The sequence below is a fragment of the Amblyomma mixtum genome, chromosome 1 (genome assembly GCF_055824585.1).
Source record: "Amblyomma mixtum isolate Tamu chromosome 1, ASM5582458v1, whole genome shotgun sequence".
In the NCBI taxonomy this organism is placed as follows: Eukaryota; Metazoa; Arthropoda; class Arachnida; order Ixodida; family Ixodidae; genus Amblyomma; species Amblyomma mixtum.
The window spans coordinates 276,019,469-276,045,457 of NC_143012.1; the positions used below are offsets into that span (position 1 = coordinate 276,019,469).

General features: G+C 46.2%; 2 protein-coding genes across 5 annotated transcripts in view; both read left to right on the forward strand.

The window, feature by feature from the left end:
• LOC149371772 (clotting factor G beta subunit-like) overlaps positions 1-19,894 on the forward strand; it is a 32,716-nt gene extending 12,822 nt beyond the window's left edge. For both annotated transcript variants that reach the window (XM_089566062.1, XM_089566063.1), the window contains 7 exons: positions 2,470-2,535; positions 3,074-3,313; positions 5,437-5,531; positions 11,518-11,624; positions 16,237-16,502; positions 18,243-18,415; positions 19,656-19,894. In XM_089566062.1, coding sequence (XP_089422188.1) covers positions 2,470-2,535; positions 3,074-3,313; positions 5,437-5,531; positions 11,518-11,624; positions 16,237-16,502; positions 18,243-18,415; positions 19,656-19,853 — 1,145 coding nt within the window. In that variant the 3' untranslated portion in view covers positions 19,854-19,894. The remainder of the gene's footprint in view (positions 1-2,469; positions 2,536-3,073; positions 3,314-5,436; positions 5,532-11,517; positions 11,625-16,236; positions 16,503-18,242; positions 18,416-19,655) is intronic.
• Positions 19,895-23,955: 4,061 nt separating this feature from the next.
• Positions 23,956-25,989, forward strand: part of LOC149371773 (trypsin 5G1-like) — a 30,081-nt gene continuing 28,047 nt past the window's right edge. Inside the window, exon 1 of one of the 3 annotated variants that reach the window (XM_089566065.1) lies at positions 23,956-24,236. In XM_089566065.1, the coding sequence (XP_089422191.1) occupies positions 24,128-24,236 (109 nt within the window). In that variant the 5' untranslated portion in view covers positions 23,956-24,127. The remainder of the gene's footprint in view (positions 24,237-25,989) is intronic. The other 2 variants (XM_089566066.1, XM_089566064.1) reach the window with 2 other exon arrangements.

Genomic DNA, 25,989 nt, shown 5'->3' on the forward strand with positions numbered 1-25,989 from the left:
GAAATTGATTTGGATACCAGTCATCAGCGGGTATAGAGAAATGAGCGTGCACGTGCCGCCTGCCGAGAATTTCTCTCCCGGCTTCCCTCTTCCCCCCTTCCTGGAGATGGTGACTCATTTCAGCCTTTGATAACTTCTGCCGAAATTGATTTGGATACCAGTCATCAGCGGGTATAGAGAAATGAGCGTGCACGTGCCGCCTGCCGAGAATTTCTCTCCCGGCTTCCCTCTTCCCCCCTTCCTGGAGATGGTGACTCATTTCAGCCTTTGATAACTTCTGCCGAAATTGATTTGGATACCAGTCATCAGCGGGTATAGAGAAATGAGCGTGCACGTGCCGCCTGCCGAGAATTTCTCTCCCGGGTTCCCTCTTCCCCCCTTCATGGAGATGGTGACTCATTTCAGCCTTTGATAACTTCTGCCGAAATTGATTTGGATACCAGTCAGCGGGTATAGAGAAATGAGCGTGCACGTGCCGCCTGACGAGAATTTCTCTCCCGGGTTCCCTCTTCCCCTCTTCATGGAGATGGTGACTCATTTCAGCCTTTGATAACTTCTGCCGAAATTGATTTGGATACCAGTCATCAGCGGGTATAGAGAAATGAGCGTGCACGTGCCGCCTGCCGGGAATTTCTCTCCCGGGTTCCCTCTTCCCCCCTTCCTGGAGATGGTGACTCATTTCAGCCTTTGATAACTTCTGCCGAAATTGATTTGGATACCAGTCATCAGCGGGTATAGAGAAATGAGCGTGCACGTGCCGCCTGCCGAGAATTTCTCTCCCGGGTTCCCTCTTCCCCCCTTCATGGAGATGGTGACTCATTTCAGCCTTTGATAACTTCTGCCGAAATTGATTTGGATACCAGTCATCAGCGGGTATAGAGAAATGAGCGTGCACGTGCCGCCTGCCGAGAATTTCTCTCCCGGGTTCCCTCTTCCCCCCTTCCTGGAGATGGTGACTCATTTCAGCCTTTGATAACTTCTGCCGAAATTGATTTGGATACCAGTCATCAGCGGGTATAGAGAAATGAGCGTGCACGTGCCGCCTGCCGAGAATTTCTCTCCCGGGTTCCCTCTTCCCCCCCTTCCTGGAGATGGTGACTCATTTCAGCCTTTGATAACTTCTGCCGAAATTGATTTGGATACCAGTCATCAGCGGGTATAGAGAAATGAGCGTGCACGTGCCGCCTGCCGAGAATTTCTCTCCCGGGTTCCCTCTTCCCCCCTTCATGGAGATGGTGACTCATTTCAGCCTTTGATAACTTCTGCCGAAATTGATTTGGATACCAGTCATCAGCGGGTATAGAAAAATGAGCGTGCACGTGCCGCCTGCCGAGAATTTCTCTCCCGGGTTCCCTCTTCCCCTCTTCATGGAGATGGTGACTCATTTCAGCCTTTGATAACTTCTGCCGAAATTGATTTGGATACCAGTCATCAGCGGGTATAGAGAAATGAGCGTGCACGTGCCGCCTGCCGAGAATTTCTCTCCCGGGTTCCCTCTTCCCCCCTTCATGGAGATGGTGACTCATTTCAGCCTTTGATAACTTCTGCCGAAATTCTACAACAGCTACTTTTAACCAAGCAAATCAATCCCAATCCAAATCCAGCCAAGCCTTTGAACAAACCAGAAGAATGTTATCTGACACAACTGCAAACTATGTCATTACACAATCCAGCTAAACTTCACGAATAACTGCAGAAGCATTTAAGTCGGAGTGCAAATTCTGTGGCCAACCATCACCATCATCATCAGCCTGACTACGCCCACTGCAGGACAAAGGCCTTTCCCATATCTACCCAATTAACCCTGCCCACTGCCAGCTGCAGCCACACTATTCCCAAAATCTTAATGTCATCCGCACATTTAACTTTCGTCGCCTCACTGCTGCGCTTCCCTTCCCTGTGCATCCACTCCGTTAGCCATAGGGACAGAGACCTGAACGACTCGGAGGCGGAGAGCGGGCTCGGCGCTCGTCGGACAGCATGCTCGCCGCTCTCCGCCGTGCTCTGTTTAAAGCTGACAACGAACGCTGCATTGAGTATGAGCAAAATAACCGCAACGGTCTCGAACAACAATATCGTTCCGTCTGGGTGCGGTCATGGGAGATGAATATGGTTGCATCGTGCGTCACAAAGTGATAAAGCCGCGATAAATAAACATTGCAAAGATTTGCGGCAGTATTGGTGTGGGCCTGCCTGGTTAGTAATTCTGTAGGTTTAATGGAACAGCCAACGTGGGAAGGATGGGAGGCGGTCTTGTCCAGCTCGGACGTCGAGGATCAACGAGCCCTTGTTTAAAGAGCACGGACGGCGGCCTCTGGCAACGCAATCCTGGGCTGAGGATCCGATCACTTTCCCCCAATTCCCCCTCAATTTTTGCCTTAATAAACGTTTCCACATCATCATTTTCAGCAAAGATTAAGAGAAGGCCTTGTGTTGCCACCTGAATGTTCTTTTGCAACTTGCGTGCAGCAACCCCGCCGCCGGCGCCGCCTACCCCGGACCAGTCTCAACCGGTGGTCAGAGAACCGTCAGTAGGTAAGGGTAGCGTTCATGCACTTTTGCTTTCAGTACACGCTTGTAGGCACAGCCTTTTCTGCGAGGAACAGAAGAACGTAAATTTCGCGTACAGACAGGATTTGCTCGTATTTTGTTGATGTCGGATGGGTTCATGGCGACTGAAAGTTGCAGGCTGGCACTTTGCGGTCAGAAAGTTCTTTACTATCTGCTATTTTATTTAGATCATGCTTTTAGCCTCCCAAAGGCTGTTACAGGAAAGGACGAAATTGAAGCTCAAAAATAAAGGGGCATACAAATGCGGGCATAGGTACTTACTTATATCAAGAATAAAGAAAAGACACTGCCTCCTAGAAACCAATCAGCAGTTGGAATGCCAGCGTGACAATATATTGTCGGAAGCATTTAATTGTAAAAATGCGGAAGGTGTGATAGAGATCAGAGTGCGATACAAAGGCAGTCTCGTGAAAACTCTCTCAGAAGAAAGAACGGAGGCATATGAAAACTTATACTCAATACCCATGGGTAAGTGCGTGTGTTGTCCATGGTGGCGCTGCAGATGGGGCCCCGTGCACGGTCAGCGAGTCCGGACAGCCTGGCACGTGCGTTCCCCTGGACAGCTGCGCGCCGCTGCAGGAGCTGGTGCGCCAGAAGAAGTTCCCTCCGCTGTGCGACCTCAAAGATGGCGTCGCGCACGCCTGCTGCCCCCGCAACGAGCTGCGAGGGGCCGCAGTCACGCCGCGGCCACCGCTCGAAAGAATCGTCAAGATCAGCGGGCTCAAGTACGAGAACGGGAAATGTACGTGCGCGCCAAGGGGGACCGCATTAACGAATAGTGTGCAGTTCTTATTTTCGGATCTGTTTTATGTTCACTTTGCACCGAGTCGACTGGTAGATCCTCGCAATTGCAGATCTCGTCGCTTGAGCGAATGGCGAAGCAAGATTAAAAAAGTGGTCGGGTTCTAACGCATTTAAACCGAGTAGACCTGCGAATGCATGTGTTCATTCTTCTCTTCTTCTTTCTGGCATCTGCATATGCACGCAACCGCGTTTCTCGCTCTTAATTTTCCCCTCCTGTCTCCACTCGGCTGCAGCTGAAGCAACGCTCCTCCCAACTAACTCGAGCTTACCCTAGTTATTACGAGGCTTCACACAAGATTCTTGGTTCGGTTTGACCCCGTTAAGAAGTGATTTCCCTCTACCCGATTAAACTAGGCTACGGTATGGTTACAACAATCTTCGAGAACCCTTTCATCAGGTGCAAAGAAGTACGGCGTAGTTAGAGCTGCGGTATGAAACGAAGCGTATTGACAGACGATCGAATCACTGGAAATTATGGTTTCATTTGTTTTGTCTGCGCTTCTTCTCTTCATTCCATGCTGTGCTTGTGGTTGTCAGTCCTCTGCCGGTCACCTTGGTATTTCTTCCCACTCTGCCTTCACATCGTTCGCGGCAGTGAGCAGTCGTTCCAGCGGCGCTTCCTTCTCTGAGCAGCCTTGCTCGACGGCATGGCGTAATTACTCGAGCCCTGCCTTCTGTGGTCCATAGGAGTCTTTTCCTTGTTAGCATAATGGTTTCCAGAGGAACATCCAGAGCCACCATGACGAGCGCATCAAGCGGGAAGTCACACCTTAGTGCGCAGTGTGGAAGTGTCACGAGAGTGCTGCAGTTGGAGAGATGTCACCCTTACACTTATTACGCGTCTTCGGCTCAGCTGACGCAGTCATTTCGGCTTGCTTCTCTGTTATCCTTGCTTGATCCACGGACGCCTCCAACTGTCCGCTTCGTCGCCCGCTCTCGCTTCTAAAGCTGGACCTTGAAATGCAATGCTTCTGTACTACGTTGTTGCGGCAGAACTTTGCGGCTGTATTCGAAGAATTAAACTAAACCAATTTGAGGCAGAAAATGAGCGTGTCAGCCGTTTTAATTATTTACTTCATTCTAAGCGGCCCTTTTTTCACGATCGCGATGCCCAAAGTGGGGAAGGGTGCTTAGATTAGAAAAATTAGAATGACCTCCAGGTACTCAGTCACTCTCACTTCATAAATGACTTGGCCACAGCGTCGACATGGACCTGCCTCCATGCGTCCGAATTTCACGTAGCGATGGTTGACGCGGACGCTTTCTGCAGCCTTCCAGCCGTCGACGTCTTCTGGTCAGGGTTCCACACCCATTCCTGTCGAAGGTCTGTTTTAAAAGGATTGCTAACTGAAACAAACTCGCTGTCTTCTTTTTGAACCTGCGAATGTCGGGCCTTGCGCGGTCTTATTGAAAATGTGGTCCTGTTGCTTCAACCACCTCATGACGCAGGCTCGGTCTACGCTGAATTCCGCGGTTGCGCTGTGGTTTCTGTTGTCTTCGCCAAACGTGATTAGTGTTCGCTTCAACTTCGAGGTGTAGGCAGCCTTCTTCGAACTCATGTCCGACTTCCATTAGGGCTTTCGAACAACTGGCACCATACAGTGCAACGGCGCTCTCTCGAAGCCTAATTCCGTGGAGCGCCGCCCATACCAGGCCCCCGTGAAAACGCGCTAATAGCGTTATCGGGATCATCTGTAATTGACTTTGGGACGGTTTTTGGCGTTCTGTGCCACCTTTTGTCGCGTGATGCCGGATCGTACCGACACAAAAAGGCGGAGATCGCGCCGCGGACGCCGCGCGGTCGCGACTCGGAAGGCTCGACTACTGTGTCAGCAAGCGTGTTTGGCGTCTTGGCTTCGTGCGTGCACATCCTTTCAAAAAAGAAAAAGAAAGTGACGCTCAGATTCGCGTACAAACTTTGCTCCGAATCTTTTTACGAAAGCAGAGGGTGGGGGGCTTGGGATCGCAAAGAAAGTGGTAGTATAAATTTCAGGTGACTGCATCAGTTTCGACAACTATGCGTTGCTATGAGCATCCGGTCAGAACAATGTATGTTTTCAGATTGCGGCAAGACACCTAACAAACCTGGCCACATTGACTTCATACCAGTTGTGAAAGGTGGAAAGGACGCCCAGCTTGGAGACTACCCTTTCATGGTAAGCTTTCGCTGCAAGTGGAACTAAGCTGTTTCAAAATCTTGTCACATACTTCACCCTGCTGAATTGACGTTATTGACGTGACTTTGTGTTGAGGAGGTGTGGAAAGTTGCAGTGAAAAGAGCAAAATTTGAGACGAGATTGCGGGGAAGGCACACAAAATGGCTCTATCTTTAGTGAGTTTTCGTCTTTTTGCAAGCTGAGCTAAATTCATATTGCGAAAACATTTTTTTACGAGATTTATTAATGTCGATTAAAGGAGAAATTTGTTCGAGTTGGGATGTGTTCATTATTGCACAGCGCACCAAAGACGGGAAGAAAGACGGTGGTAGACACGAGCAAGCGCTGACTATCAAGTGGGCCTAATGGGCTTACTGAAGAACGAAATTCATATATAAGCCTTAAAAGAAATAATCACAACCAGAAAGTTATCTAAAAGACACATGGCAGGGTAGGTATTCTAATTCCCTCTTAGACAATGCAACGGAAGGGCTGCTGTTCATCTCTTTATATCGGCGTCATGTTTATATCGATGAGCATGATCTTTATTCATAGGTTACCCCGCATCGCTCGAAGGCGTTACCGCAGGGTGGTTACAGCATTGAAAAAAATACATCCTCGTGAGTACAGCACACCTGCATTTCACTCAGTCGATTCCATTCGCCGATTGTTCTAACAAAAAAAAAAAAAAGAGAGTTTGCGTAAGTGCCAGTCCTTGCGTGATACTCGCGAATTTTGAGATTATGGTCTGTGCGCCTGGAAACATAGTGAGGCTTCTTCAAATAGGTTTCTCTATTAATACCGGTTTTATTAGGAAATATTGTGTATAAGAGTTTAAGTCTATAGTTTTCTTCGGCGGGAGGCAAGTAGTTCCCATTTGAGCTGATTCTTCATGGCACTTACGCTATTCCGCCTTCGGAATCGTCCTAAGACAAACCTGGCTGCACGGTTTTCAATTCGTTCAATGTGCTCAGTGAACGTCTTGTTCGAAGGGTTCCAAACCGCACAGCCGTACTCCAAAATAAGTCTGACGCAACTCAGATAAGCAATGTTTTTTAAATTCACATGCGAACATCGCAAATTGTGTTGAATAAAATTCAGTGTTCTACTTGCCCTGCACACCAAGTCATCAATGTGCGCGTACCAGGAACAATCAGATGCCTGCGTTATGCCTAAATACTTATTTGCTGCCTCTTTACGTATTAGTTCGTTGTTAATCATATATCGAGAATCAGTTGGTTTTTTCTTTTTAATAAAACAACCATGAATGCACTTTTTGACATTTAAATTCATTTTCCAAGTGGAACACCATGATTCAATTCTTGTTAGGTCTGTTTGTAAACATGAAATATCGTTGTCAGTAACAATTTTTCTGTACACAACGCAGTCATCGGCAAATAACCGCAGAGAAGATGAAATTTCATCAGAAATGTCAGTTACAAAAACCAAGAACAAGAGTGGTTCCAAAACCGAGTATTACGGAAAGCCCGATGTAACATTTACGTAGCCTGAACGTTTCCCATTTAAAACAACACATTGTCGCCGCTGAAACAAATAATTTTGAATCCAGTCAAGTACAGTTAAGATTTAGAGTTAAGTAAATTTTTGCCCAAAAAGTTACGATCACTGGCGGTTACAACGAGGGGCTTACGAAGTGTAGCTTCTTCGTTGCTTTCATAACGCTATTCTTCCAACTTGATCTCCACGAGTCGAGTTTGCGGAAGACCACCGAGCACGCAGAAGACCATATCATCGAGCTGGTCGTTTTAAGCAAGAGTGAGCGTGTATGACGTCATGAACTATTATTTTCAGAAGAATCGACTGTTGGGCAAGGTGGTGCATGGCATGACTCGATGATACTAGGCGCAAGAGTGGACAGGACGAAGCGCATTGTCCGTGTTCGCTCTTCGTTCGTCCTGTCCACTATTGCGCCTTGTATCATGGAACTATTATTTCCACTGAGCAGACTTCGAAGGATAGAGTTCGTCACAGTCGTAGTATACCAGAAAAAGTAGTAGTAGTCAGAAGGGAGCTGGAAAAATAGAAGGTAGAACGAACGGGTTCTTTGGAGTTGCTAAATTTTTCCTTTCGATATTTAAAACTTTATTTGAATTTTTATGTACATAAGCTTTCACAAAAATTCAGGGGGCACTTTGACTGTCTAAAGTGGGTAGAGGCGGAAGCGTTTTCCGCACCACCTTCGCTGTTTCTGTGGCACTGGTGGCGCCACATATATTTGAGTACTAATTACTAAGTGATGGCAAATCACTAATTAATTGTTAATTACTGATTAATGCCTGAATACTAATTAACTGCTAATTAATGACGCTTAAGCTGCGCCTTTAGGAGTGGGACGCGACAGCGCGTTGTAGCGCTGCCAAGGAGTCCACGGAACGCCACCACCCTTCGGCGCGATGCCTTGCCCTTTGAACGCAACGCTTTTTGAGGAAAGGAAATGACGCAGTAATTCTCTGTCATCTCGGTGGACACCTGAACCGCACCGTAGAGAAAGGGAGGTGGGAGTGAAAGAAGATAGATAAAGAGGAGCCGTAATGAAGAAAATGAAAATTGTATTTGAGGAAAGGAAATTACGCAGTAACTGTCTCACATATCTCGGTGGACACCCGTCAAAATTCAGGGGGGGGGGGGGGGGGGGCATTTTTTTTTACCTAAAGTGTGGTCACTGATGTGTGGTTAAGATGTTAAGCTTCGCCCCTAAGAGTGGAACGCCACAGCGTCTTGCAACGCTGCCAAGGAAGGAGTCCATAGAACGCCATCCGCCATTCTTGTACGCTTTACTCTTTTGAGGAAAGGAAATGTATGTGTCTGTCATATCTCGGTGGACACCTACACCTCGCCGGAAGGGAAGGGAGGAGGATGGCAGTGAGTGAAGACACCGTATTCACTAGACGCGCCTTTGTTCATTCCAAACCATCGAGCTGGCATGGCGGAGTGGATAGCGTGCTCGTCTCTCACGCCGCAGACCGGGGTTCGATTCCTGAGCTCGACCAATTTCTTAATCGCTTTTATTTATTTATATGGCCTGACTAGTAAAGCTAATTAGGCTAATTGGGTAATTAAGCAATTAACTAAGCTCAGTCCCACTTGGAGCATCACTATACGATCCCTTCAATTGGTTGTATGGTTACTAGCCAAAGTGCAATTGGCCCCGTTTGAAATTCGCGCACTGTGACGTCACGACCGTTTCCGCCCATTGAAAAGCTATTGGCCCCGTTTGAAATTCGCGCACTGTGACGTCACGACCGTTTCCGCCAATTGAAAAGCGTGACATTTTTTGTCGACAACTGCTGCTTACAACGATGAGACATTAAAGGCTTCCGCCTTAAAAAGTGGGCTTTTTAATTGGCGGAAACGGTCGTGACGTCACAGTGCGCGAATTTCAAACGGGGCCAATTGCACTTTGGCTAGTAACCATACAACCAATTGAAGGGATCGTATAGTGATGCTCTAAGTGGGACTGAGCTTAGTTAATTGCTTAATTACCCAATTAGCCTAATTAGCTTTACTAGTCAGGCCATATAAATAAATAAAAGCGGTTAAGAAATTGATCGAGCTCAGGAATCGAACCCCGGTCTTCGGCGTGAGAGACGAGCACGCTATCCACTCCGCCATGCCTGCTCGATGGTTTGGAATGAACAAAGGCGCGTCTAGTGAATACGGTGTCTTCACTCACTGCCATCCTCTTCCCTTCTCTTCCGGCGAGGTTTAGGTGTCCACCGACAAATGAGAGACAGATACATTTCCTTTCCTCAAAAACCAATTTACCGACGAGCGAGGCGTAGAACCGAATGGGCGATAGCGTTCTATGGACTCCTTGGCAGCGTTGCGCGACGCTGTCGCGTTCCACTCTTAGGGGCGAAGCTTAACATCTTAACCACACATCAGTCACCACACTTTAGGTCAAAAAAGTGCCCCCTAATTTCAACGGGTGTCCACCGAGATATGTGAGACATTTACTGCGTAATTTCCTTTCCTCAAATACAATTTTAATTTTCTTCATTACGGCTCCTCTTTATCTATCTTCTTTCACTCCCACCTCCCTTCCTCTACGGTGCGGTTCAGGTGTCCACCGAGATGACAGAGAATTACTGCGCCATTCCCTTTCCTCAAAAAGCGTTGCGTTCAAAGGGCAAGGCATGGCGCCGAACGGGTGGTGGCGTTCTCTGGACTCCCTGGCAGCGCTACAACGCGCTGTCGCGTTCCACTCCTAAAGACGAAGCTTAAGCGTCATTAATTAGCAGTTATTTAGTATTCAGGCATTAATCAGCAATTAACAATTAATTAGTGATTTGCCATCGCTCGGTAATTAGTACTCAAATATATGTGACGCCACCAGTTCCACAGAAACAGCGAAGGTGGTGCGGAAAACGCTTCCGCCTCTACCCACTTTAGACAGTCAAAGTGCCCCCTGAATTTTTTACACGCGTTCGAAGTGCTTGGAACGCAAATAGCATTTTTCGTCAATTGCATTAGCACGCAGTGAAATATACTCTTTGCATTCGTCTCTGTACGTTAGAGCAACACGTGATTGGCAGATGTGTGTGCGCCTGCATATCACAATATCCAACGATAACTAAAGACGAAGGCGAATTCCAAATAGGCCTAACGCGCGGAGACTTGCAGTGTCTCAGGAATTCCTTGGACAGATCGAACGTTTGCTGCTGTGTCATAAGCAGAGCTTCAGCAGCACTACTGGCACTTCCAGGCCTGGAGGGGGAGCAGGAAAGTTGTTGTTCACCACACATTTGGAGCGTTGGAGATGCTATGCGAGTTGCCCTGAAGAGTAGAAAAAGAAAAGACCCAGTGCCGTGGAAAACTTCGAAGAGGGCGGTACAAATGATTCTGTCAAGAATAACCACATGCGAAGTCGCCGACGGGTACGCTGCGTTTTCCAGTTGGCGTCCCACCTCCAGTGGAGCCGGGGAGTTCTCGGGTACAGATTGCGATAACGCTGGCTTCGAATTTCGTTTCCCCCTCCTCTCAGGACGCGCGTTCTGAGTACTTCACGTCGTTTACTCGGTCAGCCTTTACTCGGCGCCCAGCAAATCGAGCCGTCGGGAATTCCCCGCGTTTGTCGGTAACGTTTCTGCCGATCGGTGGTCTCTGATCGCTCGTCTCACGATAATGGATTTTCTTCCATTCTGCTCGAACACAGTGCCGTCTTCGAAAATAAGTGAGCATTTTATTTTTTTTTCTGGGAGTAGGTGGACGTTATTTCAACTTCTAACCGGGAATCCTTCTTTTTCCTTATTCTCGGAACCGTGTAGACTAACAATGCAGTCATGTTTAAGGGCTATTTTTATCGGCAACAAGAATAGTCAAAAGAATAGGTAGACGGTAAACAAAACAGACTGCTGTCTTGCACAGATCAACACTGGACTTATATTCTTCAAGTTTGGAGATATATTATAATGAACAATCGTCAGTCTTTCATCGGTTTCAAAGCATGCTTTTAGGAAGGGCGGTCAGTTCAAGGGGCCGGACGTGTTACTACTTCGAGACGAGACGCTTCTGACGAGGCCTTGCAGCCTCTCCATCCACGTCATTCCCGTGCGTCAATGGGGCTGGCAGGGAATTTACTCTTGTAGAGAACGCCTCGAGTATGCTCAGCGATGTGCAACTAAACGATGTCGGTCAACTACAGAAGCAAAGAATACTGTACCTTTGTGCAGGAAATGAATGGAAACGTAGACGAAGAAAGGATCTCCTAAACTAACTGAAATATATTGCTGCTGAGACACAAAGTTAGTATACGTAAATCTGAACTTCTGATGGGAAGCGATATTGAAAAAGACTCGAATGTTTAGAGTTTCGGCGCTTTCTTTTACATTCAATGTTAACATAAGTGGTGCGCTTTATCCAAAGAATTGTTATTTTTCAGGCAATGTCATGTACTTGACGCCACTCTTAGTACGTTACACAAAGGCGCTCAACTTTCCTCAATTCGTTGTTGTTTGTTTCACAGGTGGCGGTGTTTCGGGACGGCGTTAAGGTCCTCAATTTCTGGTGCGGAGGTACATTGATAGCCAGAAGGGTGGTACTGTCAGCAGCCCACTGCTACTACAACTCTTTGTAAGTACACCTCCATGCCACCACCAGTCGTCATAGAGGCCTATTCGATGAATAAATTTTCATCAGTGAAGGCGCTCTAGATTTGTTAAAGCCATGACTGAAAGAATGGTAACTGCTAATTTTGATGCACTTGGCAGGGATATACAAAGTTATTAAGCTAGGACATTTTAGTTCATATCATTATCTGGAAGTTGTTATTCATACCAGCGTACTGGGCGAAGAATATGGTCTGAAGGTCACAGCTGCCCTGAAACGTATTCCTTTTCGTTTTAGCAGCTTGGTACAAGCTATGTTGATAAAAGGGCATGTCAGGGATGTCCTCCAAATGTGATTCCTGGAATGGAGCAGACAGTGAAAGTGAATATTTTTCTTCCTGCACACGATGCTGCAACTAACTTTTGCCAGGCTTTACAAACCCAACGACCCACTATACGGAAATTCGACCGGTGCAGAGTTATAGTTAGTCGTCCTGTGAAGGCAAGCATAACTTTAAAAGACTTACTTTGTTGTATCTAACTTCAGCGCAAAATTTTCGATGCAAAGTTTGTTTGGCAAATTGAGTCACTTCCATTCAATTTTAGTTCTTGAAAGTATGTTTGGTGTGATTTTTTTTTCTAGCTTAAAATAAAGATCGCGAGTTTTAAAAATTGTCGCGTGACTGTGCGCTCCTGCGTCCTGATGTTATCACCCTCAAAGGTGCCATAAATGAAGGGAAAAGATTAAGCAAAGCCGCAATGAAGAAACCAATGGCTGGTCGCACCTGTGGTTACGCGAGGAGTTGGCGCACTTTGCTGGATCATGAGGCTGCAATGGGAGCGTGACGAAGCCGTCGCCGTCTTATAGCATAGTACATATACTTTGTTTCCAACGTAGGTGGTCGCGCCTACCCCTAGTTCCTAGGAATAGGAACAAGTTATCCTAGTTCCTTCAATCGGAGCACATTTGATTGGTTTATTGGTTTATTGGGGTTTAACATCCCAAAGCGACTAAGGCTATGAGGGACGCCGTAGTGAAGGGCTCCGGAAATTTCGACCACCTGGGGTTATTTAACGTGCACTGACATCGCACAGTACACGGGCCTCTAGAATTTCGCCTCCATCGAAATTCGGCCGCCGCGGCCGAGATCGAAGCCGCGTCTCTCGGGTCAGCAGCCGAGCGCCGTAACCACTGAGCCACCGCGGCGGGATGGAGCACATTTGAGCGAACCTACACTGCGGCGCGAGAGCGCATAATCACGTGACAATTTTAAAGTCTCGTGGGCTTTATTTTATGGTAAAAAAGGAACCACGCCAACGTCCATTTAGAAAATCAACTTAAATGTGCTTTTCTCAGCTTGCTTTTCTAGTTTTATTTTGTAAATTAATGGTTGCAATTAACGATTAGAAAGTTAACGCTTTTGCCTTTCTTAATCAACAAAGTAGGAGCATTTATAGATATGCTGTTCTGTTCAGGACGGCTATTTTGCAACAACCGAATATTCGTAGTACGAGTCGTGGTTTTCTTAAAGCTGTGCACAAGCTAGCTGAAACATCGTATACATGCTTCATATAAGACTTCCACAATTTTTAAAAATAGGCTTTTTGAGTTATGAGAGCGCTTTTCTCGACATTCAATAACTATTAGCTATTCAATATTAGTTAACCAGCCTGCTAGTTAGCACATCTTAGCTGTATTCTGATGTACTGCGCCGCTGACTAGCACAGTCAGCGGCGCAGTACATCAGAATACAGCTAAGATGTGCTAACTAGCAGGCTGGTTAACTAATATCGAATAGTTAACTTTTTAACTATTACTCTTAGGCTCAATAATTATTCATAGGGATGTAGCCGACCGGAGGCAATACCCGTGTTAGTTTTTAGAATTTCTAAAACACGGTTACCGTCGGCGCAGTGGCTCAACAAATTTAAGCTGCATCGCGCCAAAATACATGCACTTTCGAGGAGCTTGCAGGAAAAGCAACCTCCCCAGTGCACGTAGCTCGTCGAAATAGCCAAAATTTGTTGGGCCACAGCGGTGATGGTAACCGCGTTTTCGAAATTCCAGAAACTGATATGAATGTTGCTTACGGTGGGCCATAGGCCTCTCAATAATTAAAGATCCTAACAGTAATAGTTAAAAGGCTAACTATTTAATATTATTTAACCAACGTGCTAGTCAGCATGTCTTAGCTGTATTCTGATGTACTACACCGCTGGCAATCGCTCTTCTAACTCAAAAATCCTATTTTTAAAAATTGTGTACAGTCTTAGGTAAAACACCTTGTATAGTTTGGACGCAGCCACGAGACGCCTAGTGTACAGTCCCTCCGCTATGCGCTCTAGTATGTACTTTGCATTCTGTTTCCTCTTTCTTCTAAAAGCAGTTTCATCTCCCCGCACGCATATTCGTTTGTTATGGCGCCGCCCCTCTAATCATTTGAAAGTCCGTCATCGGCTACAGCACAGTTCGTGATGTTGCTGCAGGGAGGAAAGTTACATTTTTCAGATGCAAACGTTAATAACGACAGTCCAAATGCGCCAACACGTTTACATCCACGCACCTATCTCTGCGAGTCTTTACGGGCGCTATTCAGCACAAGTTTGAGGCTCGCTTTTATTGCGAAAGCAATGCTGCTTGCACTTTTCTGCCATCGATGGAGGTTCATCCTTCGCTCCGGCGCAGCTGCGGCGCGCTACCACGTGACCGCGTGACGTCACGACAAGAGGAGAGCTGGGGGCCCAACTCGTCTCATCGATGAAGGCTCATTAATTTATTAAATCAAATTAATTAAATTAATTAATCTAATCATTTGATTAAATTAATTATTCTAATAAATTTTACTTAATGCACGAAGAAGAATCTATGAGTAGTGCGGAGCGATATAATCACAAGAGAAGAAAACGCCGTGCGGAAGAAACGTCGGAACAGAAAGAAGAGCGGCTTGCTAAAAGAAGAGTGCAGTATACAGCCAAGATACCCTATTACTACTCCTTTTTCTCTAAAACTCCTAATCATTCCAACAGTTCACCGCCTGTGTCTTGGCCGCTCCCCCGTAGTGGGTATGTGCCATTCTACTTGAGGCCAACCAACCAACCAACCAACCAACCAAGAAAGAGCAGAGCATTGTGGTGATTCGAGACGGTGAAATCGTGGCTCAGCGACGTGAAGAACAAGAGATAAGAGTTGGCGAGTTCGAGTCTGCTACGCGTGAATCCGAGTAACGAAACTACCAGCAGAACCAAGCGCAGCCAGGTATTATTGCTTTCGCAATCAGCCAGGCTTAACCAAGCTAAGCCTTCAGCCAATTTTTACCCAAGCTAAGCCTTCAGCCAATTTTTACCCGGTCGCCTGGACATAAACGGCCGCCAAACATGCCCTTTCTATGGAGCCCCCTATAATAGCCGTATTTCTTTTTTTTTTTTTTTTGGGGGGGGGGGGGGGGAAGGGTTTTCTATGCCCTAAAGGTTTCCTATGTGTGCGTGCACATTGTATGCTGTCTCGCACTCGAATCTGTGCAAACATTTCTTTTTTTCGCGTTGCACTCCTACAAACATCTAGATTCCCGGCCAGCGCGAGCACAGAGAGCGCAGCTCTCTGGCGCCGGTTTCTGCGTTTCGCGGCGTCACCATCGCCGTTGTCCGTTGTAACCAGCAGTGGACACCTTAGTCGCGCTTTAAGCTGCGGAACCAATGGAGCGGGAGCTTGGAAAGCAGAGGGCAAAATTGGTAAATTTTTTTTGAGGAAAGGAAATGGCGCACTATCTGTCTCACACATCTCGGTGGACACTTTAACTAGAGGGAAGGCGCATAACTGCTCCCTTGGAACAGTGGACACCTCAATCGTGCTTTAAGCTACGTGGTGGTTGTGACAGATGTGCGCTGCATGCGTTGGCATCGACAACGTCGTGCCAGAAACGCCACGCTGAAGCCATAGGCCATCGGCGTTCATTGTGTTATTGGCGTTGGCGTATAGAACGTTTTACACCCCGATCATTTCAAAGAAAGGAAGTGCGCATATGCGCATAACTGGCTCCCTGGGTCAGTGGACGCCTGCATCACGCTTATAGATACGTGGGTTGATGAGAGAGAGATGAGGGCTAGCCGTATGCGTTAGTGCTGACAACTTTGAGCGAACTCTCGCGACCGACCATTAACTGCCACCTGCCAGGGTGGCAATGTGAGCGGAGACTTTAATGTAGATATAAAGACAAACAAACCTGAATTCCTTACCACTAATGTGGGAGAACATCCCGTTCCACTCGCTCGTAAATCCTCCCACGGCTGTGGCAACCTGGCGAAATACTCCTCTAATAATAAAGTTTTTCACCACCACCACCTTGCATATGCATAGATCTCTTCTTTGAGAACCAGCATCGGTGCAGCAGGTCGAGCATATATTTATCTATTTCTCCTACCTCAAAGCTTCCTTCATGACAATCAAGAACTGTTAGCGGAGTGTTTCTTGAGGAAGGAATATGTGTGAAAAATAACAAGTTGCCTGTAATTGTACACACATGTCTTGCTTGAATTCTTTGCCTCAATCTATCGAAAAGCTGAAACAGCTAATGTGCTGCGCTCAAATTTCGCATTAGAAAGTAACGTAATCGTCGGCAATTTTTTCTTTCTTTCCTCAGAAGCGACACTCACTACGTGGTCCGCGTCGGAGGCGTCAGCATATCGGACCAAAGCAGCGAGCCCTTTGTCGAGCGTCACGTGGAGTCGGTGCACATCCACCCCGACTACGACGACCGCTTCCACTACAACGATGTGGCGCTGCTGTTCCTCAACGCATCGGCATTCAAGAGCTACATACGCAAGCCGGCAGCTTGCCTTCCCGAGCGGGACTCCCTCCCCGACCGAGACGACGCCACCGTGCTCGGATGGGGACACGACACGTTCGGTGGGTGTTCCCGCCGGCTGACATGACTGGAAAACGGTTTCTTCAGCTTTGCTTCGCTGGCGGTTGCGCTAAAGGGCAGCAGGCGCCACGAGGTGTTGTCCATGCACTCCTATTTGAAACAAACAAACAAACAAACAAACAAACAAACAAACAAACAAACAAACAAACAAACAAACAAACAAACAAACAAACAAACAAACAAACAAACAAACAAACAAACAAACAAACAAACAAACAAACAAACAAACAAACAAACAAACAAACAAACAAACAAACAAACAAGAAATTATTCGGACCAACGAAACATCTCGACAAAGGGACGGCTGGAACAGAATACTGTGGTGCCCCTGTCCTAATATATTCTTGGCTTTTTTCAATCGGACTCCCGCTTCGAGTTCACTATTAAAGGGCAGTTAGGTTGAGGTGTTGTTTGTCACTGGTGGGATTAGCCTTGCAAATGTTCTGCCGGCTACTGTTCCACTGTAGCGAAACTCAGACATTAACTAAAATCACCAGTCTACGTTGGCATGTGCCCAAACCGCGCAGTAGTCATCAAATGTAGCAGTCACCATCTGTATTCAAAGTCACAGTCCCGAAGAAAGTTGAAAAGAGGGCGGGAAGCCTCCTTCCTTCACATATACGAGCAGACCTACGTGAATATGTATTGTAATCGAGGGCTGTAGTGCTGGGCAAGAGAGAAAGGCTCTTTAACTCGCGTATTAAGTGTTTGGGTAATTACTAATGCCTTGTAAAACTATTGTGAATTGTAACTAATTTTTCCGTCGCTAAAGGTGGATTCACACGGAGGACCGAATCGCAGGTCTCGCGGAACGAATCCGAAGACGTCACATCACGCCAGAGGGTCGTCCGCGGGCTAAAGGATTCACACGACGGACGTGAATAGCAGACGAGAGAGCGGACGGAAACGTAGTCGCAAGCGTAAACTATATGCAAACTTTGTATAATCGACTCAAACTTTAATAAGGTGGATTGTTGAGCTAGTTGGCGCATGATCTCTTAAAACCACCTGCACAGCAGAAACAGATACAAGGAAGAAAAACACAGACGTGGGCGAGGCTGCATCGTTCACGTCTGTGTGTTCCTTCCTTGTGTCTGTTTCTTCTCTGCTGCTGGTTTTAAGCTACTAAAGCTGAAACGAAACATCAATACACAGTCGTTCTATTGTGCAGATACAGCCGTGACACGGATGGATGGACGCCGGCTCTTCTCGTGAACGAGACCTTTAATGCTCTCGCATTAATGACGCAATAACAACAAGCAACGAAGCATTTGTGATCAGATCATTAACCCGCCAAACAATATTGAAATTAATGCATATTGTCTGTTTGTAAAATGGCCTGAGGCAGGGAATGCATTCAGCTACTGCCTGTGGGAAAAAGGAGTATTTGGACGAGTTTATTCGGATTGACAAGAGAGTGTAAATTTATCTTTGAGAGAACTTCTTACAGCTCGTGTGGAACGCTGTTCGAAATAGAGGTTTGTAGTTAGGTCAAAGTAACAACGTAAATTAATTATATTGCCAAACATTTTGTTGTAACTGGCTTCATCAGAGTTGCGGGATTGAAAACTACGGTTCAGAGGAAATGCATTCGATCTTAGCGCAACGCCATTGTTCGGTGTCAGTGTAGGCGTCTATAAACGCAGTGAGCTGGTTGGGTGAATCACTCATTGGATAATTTGCATTCGACGACGTTTGAACACCTTTAAAACTGCTTGCAGGAGGCCGGCTGCAGACGATTCTCCAAGAAGCTCGGATACCTCTGGTTGATAACCCATCGTGCGAACGCGCATACCAGAAGTTGGACAGCTTCGAGAGCAAGTTCCCTCGCGGCATAAATGGCGATTTTCTGTGCGGTGGGAACACTACGGACGGTGGCGTCGACGCTTGCCAGGTATACAAATGGAGCTGACCGTGTATTCCGTTTGCTACGCTTACGAAAGACGATGTGATGATGCGTGTGCCTTTCCATGATGTTCCTTGGCTCCCGTTGCGAATTCTCCTCGTCCGGGAATGAAGATCTGTAGAAAAAGAATGACACATGGGTGAGGGAACAGTTTTTATGGAAGCTTGCCAGCGGCAAGCCATTCATCATCACAATCATCGACTTGAGCCAAGCTACATCCATGTGAAGGACAAATGCTTCTTCAATATCCCTCCAATTAATCCTGTCCTGCGCCTGCAGCGGCTACTCTATCCGAAAGAATTTTCTAATATGATAAAATTTGGCTCTCTGCATTTTACAACAGTGTTTCTCTACCCTTGGCATCCACGCTGTTGCCCCATTTCACCATCACTCAAGCCAACACCCAACTTACACCAACTTACACTCAAGCCAACAATTGCACAAAAGGCGCGGTTTCTGTCCATCACTTGCTCTTTGTTTTCACACTGCCAGCATTCTGAGCAGGTTAAGAAATGTGCCGAGACACGATGGCCGCGACTAAGGACAGAGCTGGCTGGGGCTCAGTGGGAGAGGCCTGTGTACTGCTGCTCAGAGCTAGGGTGATGGCGATGGTGGTGCACATTTGCTAAAATTTGCGACTTTCCTGAACAGTCACTAAAATTTCGGTTTACGTGAAGCGTTCGCGTCACGACGTTGTTTCTAAACGACGATTACGGAGCCAATGTTGCATCGCTGCATTAAGTGACATGTAACAAGTGAAGGCGGACTAGTTGGTGGTTGACAATGGAGTGCATATTGTAGCCGCGCACAACGACGAGGGACGAAGAGAAGAAAGCACAGGAGAGGAAAGCACAAGCATCAGCTCCACTTCAGTATCGTTATCCAAGAAAGAATTTAACTATCTAGATGCTAACTTGTGCCACGCGCGCCCACGTGCCTGTATGGTGTGATGGTGTCGGCTGTTTACCAGGTGTGATTAAGAATCTTGTATAAATGTGGTTTTCCTTGTAGCAAACCTTAGTTGAAGTTCCGCGTCTTGTCCTGTGCTTTTTTCTCTTCGTCCCTCGTCGTTGTGCGTGGTCGCAATATGCACTCCATTCCATTAAGTGAGGCAAATATTGCGACCTTGTGTAGGTTGGCCTTAAAAGCAATGTTGCCGGTCAATGCGTTTTAGGCTGTCAGAGAAATAATCACTTCCTAAGACCCGGTACCTTTATTCATTTTGCAGCAAGATTCGGGAGGGCCACTGCTGATAAACTCCGACCGGGACGGGCGGAACTTTTTCGAAGCTGTTGGCATCGTGTCGTTTGGTGTGGGCTGCGGGTCGGCCTCTTACCCCGGCGTCTACACGAGAGTCTCGAACTTCGTGGACTGGATATACAACGCCATGGCGGACGTCCTACCGGATGAGCAAATATTCGTATAATTTAATAAAACTCTGCGCGTGTGCTGCGCGCACGCTTATCACCCCTGTGCATCTGTTTTCTTGAGTGCTTGTATAGGGCTGATGTTAATAGCCGTGACAATTACATGCTCGTCCCTTACAAGGGATGTTAAATAAGAGTGTAACGTTTTTCGAAGCCTATTTCCGCAGTTCCGACGCTTAAAAGCTGATGAATATTTTAATACGGGCATCGGCATGGTCCTCCTGCCAGAAAGTGAGTGATCTCAGAGGTGGTATCTCGTGGTATCTGGGATTAAGGGCAGATGGGAAGCCAACGTACGGCTCGACTTGTCGTTCTAATATTTCAGAACCTGTTCAAGAAAACATTCAAAATTTTCAGATAGCTGCTAAGGCTGTTCACTTGCTGCGAAGTTTCGTAAAAAAAAGCACAAACGTTCAGCATATTCACGCTATCAAAAAGAAAATTGATCAAATGTTCTTAAATTGGTCAGGAACATTTCTGAAATGTATATTAAAGCTGTAAGAAATGAAATTTCTTTTAGTTACCGACGACAACATCTTTTTCTTAACCAAAAACATCCGTATCGCTATTACGCTTCTTTCTAAATAATTTTTAAAAGTACCGGTAACGCTTTCTGCGGAGACAAATTTATTTATAAAAGGAAACTTGACGAGCACATAAAGCTGATTGGTTTAGTATATGCAAGTGGCATGTAGTAATCTCTTTTCCCTCCCCCTCCTTCCCGAAAAAAAAAGAAGAAACCTTCGGTGAGTGATCTGCTAACTGCAGAGAATGTTCTTTCAATGCACAAAAATAATGTTTTCAGAAACTGGAGTTAGGAGTTTGGCAGCGGATCCTAAAATGAGCCTATTACATAGTTTTCTGCATTGTTTCGTTCAAACTGCGTTATGATGCCTTCACATTCGTTTTCTTCTTTCGCTCCGCAGAGCCGTAAAAATGTTTGTTAAGTGGATGTTTCCCAAGTAGTTCAGCGCCACATGGCAGAACGCCCCTGGTGTAACATATTTGGCTCCGCTGAACTATCACGTTTCTTTTTTGCTAGATTTGCGGTAAAACGAGCTATCGCTGTCTCCGCAAGGTATTTCAAAAGCACGAAGCAGCTGCGAGCTTCCGTATACTCCAAAAACTAGGGCGCGCGACAAGCAAGAGAAGTGGTCGCCGTCCAACGCTAACGAAGAGCGCCAGGCTGCCCTAAACTGAATAAATCAAGGAGAGAAGATTTTTTGATTTTTTGTGAAACTTATCTAAAAGAAACCCCGTTTTCATCTCTTTTCCTTTGTTTTGAAGCTAAAAACAGCCATGCAAACGCCTGAGGTCACGCCTAGTTTAAGGAGCGCTAAGGAGAGGCTCGAGCTACTTTTAAATATCTTCCATTGCTGATACTAGCGAGCTGTTTGAGGAATATGTTTTTCAAAAATCGTAGCTTTTTTAAAGATAAATATAAAAACATTATTTCCTTTGCCAATTCCGCCTACCATCTTCTTAAGCAAGGCAGCGTAAAACAGAAATTTCTGTGAGTACACCGACTACTCCCCAGTGTTGTCGGTAACGCGTTACAAGTAACGGCGTTACCGGTAACGCGTTACTTTTTTCGGTAACTTAGTAACGTACTCGTTACCATTTCGGAACTGTCACGGGTAACGTACTTACGTTAACATTGTTTGGTAACGTGAGGTGTCACGTTACTAGTTACTTTTTTATTTCAATTGTCCCCCTTCGCCTCTATTTCAGAAAAAAAAAAACGCCGAAAATGATGTTGCAAATAAACAAAATCTCCAGGTGCTCTCGACGACCCTTGTTGCGGCTCGCATGCATGCCAGAAAACACCTGCCCTTGACGACGCACACATCTAAAAAAAAAAAAGCGCGAACACGCATTTACACACTTGTCCCAAACCACGCACACACACAGCTCTCTAAAGAGTGGACGCATGCCGAGCCACCGATTGGCCATTTGCAGAAATCTGTAAGTCGGTTACTCCGTAAGCTTGTTTTCCAACCAAAAGGTCTCGTTCCCAGGCGACCCTCTCGCATTCTTTGCGTGAGCAGTTCCCCCTTCTGAGTAAACTCAGGAATGTCGCCAGTTTACTTCAAGATGGCCCCTAGAGAGCCATCGAAAGAGTACAATGGTAGAGCACAGAAAAGGGGATTGCAGTCAACTAGCTGGATTGCAGAGGGAAGAAAAGAAGATAATGGGCCTTTGTTCCTCTGCGGGCAGTAGTGAGCTACCTCATATTAAACTTTCTAAAAATTTTCTGCTCAACAACACTGTCGCTCCAACTTTCTCCCTTCATCAACATTGTTTTCAAAATAAATTTTGTTTAGTTATATCTGCAACAACAGCTACGTATCTGCATATTGAGCTCTTAAGCGACCGAGGCTGACCTTGAACACGTTAACATAAACACTCGCATTTTTGCGATAATGTGTAGGTTCAAGTGAAAAAAATTTTTTTTTATGTGCGCAAATATATTTTTTTCCGGAACTATGCCATTTAAGCATTTCTTTATTGCTACGCAATTTCCGCGTAATTTCGTAAGCAGACGCACACCAGAATTACTGTAAATTTGTTGAGTACAGCTATGTTTTTTTTTTGTGAAGTTGAAGTTATGTGAAAAATGAGCTTTATAAAATTGTTATCTTGAGTTCTTACAGCGATGACGCACTGATTAAAATTTATGGCCGTGGATAACGGCAAAGTAACGTGCGATGCTTTTTCGGTAACAGCAACGGTAACGCGTTACCTTTTTTTTTGTAGGTAACGTGGGGCGGTAACGCGTTATTTTATTTTGAGCGTAACGAGTAACGTATTTAGTTACTTTTTTTTCGGTAACGCCTACAACACTGCAGCTCCCGAGCCGGAAAATCAGAATTCGGATAATCCGGAGAATCGTTTCACCAAGAGCCGACGTCTGCAATCAGCTGCGGATTTTATTACGAAGCGGGCGAGCCACTCTGATACTGCAGTCAAATAACGGAAGGATTATAAGGCAATTTTCTGTGAAATTTATCGCCGCTGAACAAGCTGCGAGCATGATATAGCGTGCAGTTTCTGGAAAGTGTAAGCTCCATGTACCATACATTTCTAAGGTAACTTAACTTGTAGCTTCAATCCAAAGGCATAACGTACACTTCGTTATGATCTGCTTGCATTAGTCTTAATGGAAGGTAGGTTGCTTTCCTTGGTATTGATTTTCAATACTCCGTATGGTTCACATATAAATGCATAAATTCCCTGTCTGTCCGCCTAAGACAGTCTAACAGCTCAACAACCGATCAAATATCCAAGAAAGGCGAGTATAATGCTGCACAGATTTTCTTCATGTCCCCCTCCTTGTTTCACGATTCGCCTTCTCGATCGTCAAGCATAGCCGTGCATGAGAAAGAGAGAGAGTCAAAAGAAAGGGTGGGCGTCGAGGATAACGAGACAGTGCCCAGTTGACTACGCTGCACTTGGAGTCAGGGGGATGAATAAAGGGTGCGAAGGAGAGAAGAAAAACAGTTGAGTTCGTTGCCTTCATGTTGTCGTGTTGTCCTTCGGTCTAAAAAACAAAGAACGCCCGCATTCTGTGTGCAGCCACCATCAAAGAGCGCTCTGTCGTCCTCGCTGAACTAGCGCAATTCTGTGGAGTCCAAAATAGTTTTTCATAACTCGTGTGTTCCCTGGGTGCTTAACTCACCCCTTTTGCTCGCCTTTGTGATGGCGCTTTCCTGCGAACTCGCTGCCACGTGTTCGGGTACCAGGAAGTTTGTTCGACACCTGTCCCGGCGGTCCCATTTTTGGGCGAAGCGAAATGCAAGCACACTCGCGTACGGGGATATTTTTTGAGCGCCCAAGAAACGCTACTCAGTCGAAATCGGGGCCCCTGCACTACGACGCGCTCGCATCGCCCATAGCCCGGCATTGAAACCAAAAGATCAACTTTCGCCTCTTCTCAATTTCCCCTAATTTCGCTATACTGAAAAAATAAATAAATAAAAAGGGACAGAAAGCAGGCGAAAGAGGAAGTTCGTTCTAACTGCCTGCCACCATCGGTAGATGTCGCTCGTAAAAGAGGAGGGGTTTCCCCGCGCTTGATTACGCGCATGCTATCGTGGCGCGCGTAGTGAGACGATCGTTGCCGTCCCGTGTGCAAGATTGCTCAGTCGCGGGGCCGTACCGAGAAGTGTGCGCGACGAGCGACGGATAACGTCCGAGTTGCAGCGCCGACACCTCTTGGGCCGCGGCCCGGAACCGGAAACGGAGGCAAGAGAAAGGAAACGGAGGAGACGCCATGCGTACCACCAGCCGGCGTGCGCGAGCTCCTGCTTCGGCGCCACAGCTCGTACTCTTTCTGGTTTTCCTGTCGGTGTGTCTGCACGAAGAGGCGGAAGCCGCAAGAGGTAAATGCAAGGCTTGCTCGCTTCTGATATTGTGCGGTGTGCCTTCGGCGTGGCCTTCTGAATGGGCAACAGCGTCAAATGTCACTCCGTTTCGAGGAGCAGTGTGTGATCTGAGATGAAGCGGTCACTGAACGCTAAGAACGAAGGAGGATCTCAGCGTTAACACAAGGGGCTTCCCCCACGCGCCTGGGCATGAAGTGGACGGTTTTTGCGCCGTCCAGAAACCGCAGAAAAGAAAGGAAGGCAGTTCGACCACAGAGAAAGAAAAACATTTGGAGCTGCCGCACTACGGTTTAACGACAATCACCTGCGGTTAAAAAGTGAACTTCATTTTTGGGCAGCGAAATCCAGTTTTCGTTTTTGATGGATCAGTTTATGAATGGACCGGCTAGTCATCGCATAGTACCAAAACCGTGTCGAAGGAGGTTTTTTTCAAGGGTATATTTTCTTGGTTCCTAGTTTATGTGGAAGATAGTGCTAACGGTGACGCCTTATAGCCCTGATACATAGAGGATGATATATTTTAACCCTTAGAGATTTTTATTTTAAAAATTGTGAGAGACACGCATGTTCGGACTGTTGAGCAGGACTGCACAGCAATACGAACATTATGTATCTCATATGGATCAATATTTAGCCTATTAATTAACTTAAATGAACTAATCAACGTTCTTATTTTTTGCTTTAAGGGAGAAATATTATATAGCGAAATTGATGGCCGTGAAAATCAAAACGTGAACTCTGTTTTCAAATTTTCTTACTCGGCAACGTGGTTCGAAATATCGAACGTCAAAAATATGCATTTGAAGCTGGTTCAGTTGGCATTTCCGCAATGCAATGGATGAAATGGTGTGTATCGAACTTATGCTTCAAATACACGTGGAGTTGGTGTATTTGACGATGTAGAAGAAAGGGACGCTTGGATACCATGCGCAGCGACGCCATTTTATATATATGTAATGTGGGAAAGCCAACTCAACGAGCTTCAAATGCGCATTTTTGACGTTCGACATTTTGAACAACACTGTCGATTAAGGAAATTTAAAAACAGGGCTCGCCTTCGACCTTGACGGCCATCAATTTCGCAATATAATCTTGCCCACTAAAATTAAAAATAAACAGTTCATTGCCTAACTTAACGTAATTAATCGTCTTAATATTGATGCATATGTGGCACATAACGTCCGTCTCGTTGTACAATCCAGCTGAACAGACCACAATAGCAAAACAATAAATGAATGAATGCTTCAGGCAGCGAGACGGGACAGATCCGCCTTCCTGATTCCAGATCCGCATTCCTGATTCAATAATTTCTCTGCTTGAGGGACTGATGCTCGGCGTACTTCCGTCCCCATGGTCCACAAGTTAACTTGCGCCACCTTCCTATATGCAAGCTCTGCTGAGGAGGAATTAAGACCCGAACACCGAGAACAGCATAGCCGATATCAAATTACCGACCATCTATTTTAAATGGTAAAAAAGTCGGCGTGCATTGCTTACCAGACGAAGAGAAGCACAATATGTTCGCATTTCCCTAGTTTGGATTTACAGACTTATACTTTCATACTTATATACTTGATAGTTTCATCGCATGAGTCTTCAAGTAGTGTAATGTGGATCTGAACCTGACATCTGACCGAGACGAGAACATGTAAACTGTCGCACTCATCGCGCTGCGCGTGTGTCTGGAAATTCGGAAACGGCGAAACGAGATTCTCAAATTTCATCGCTGTAGCATGGGCGCTGACTAATG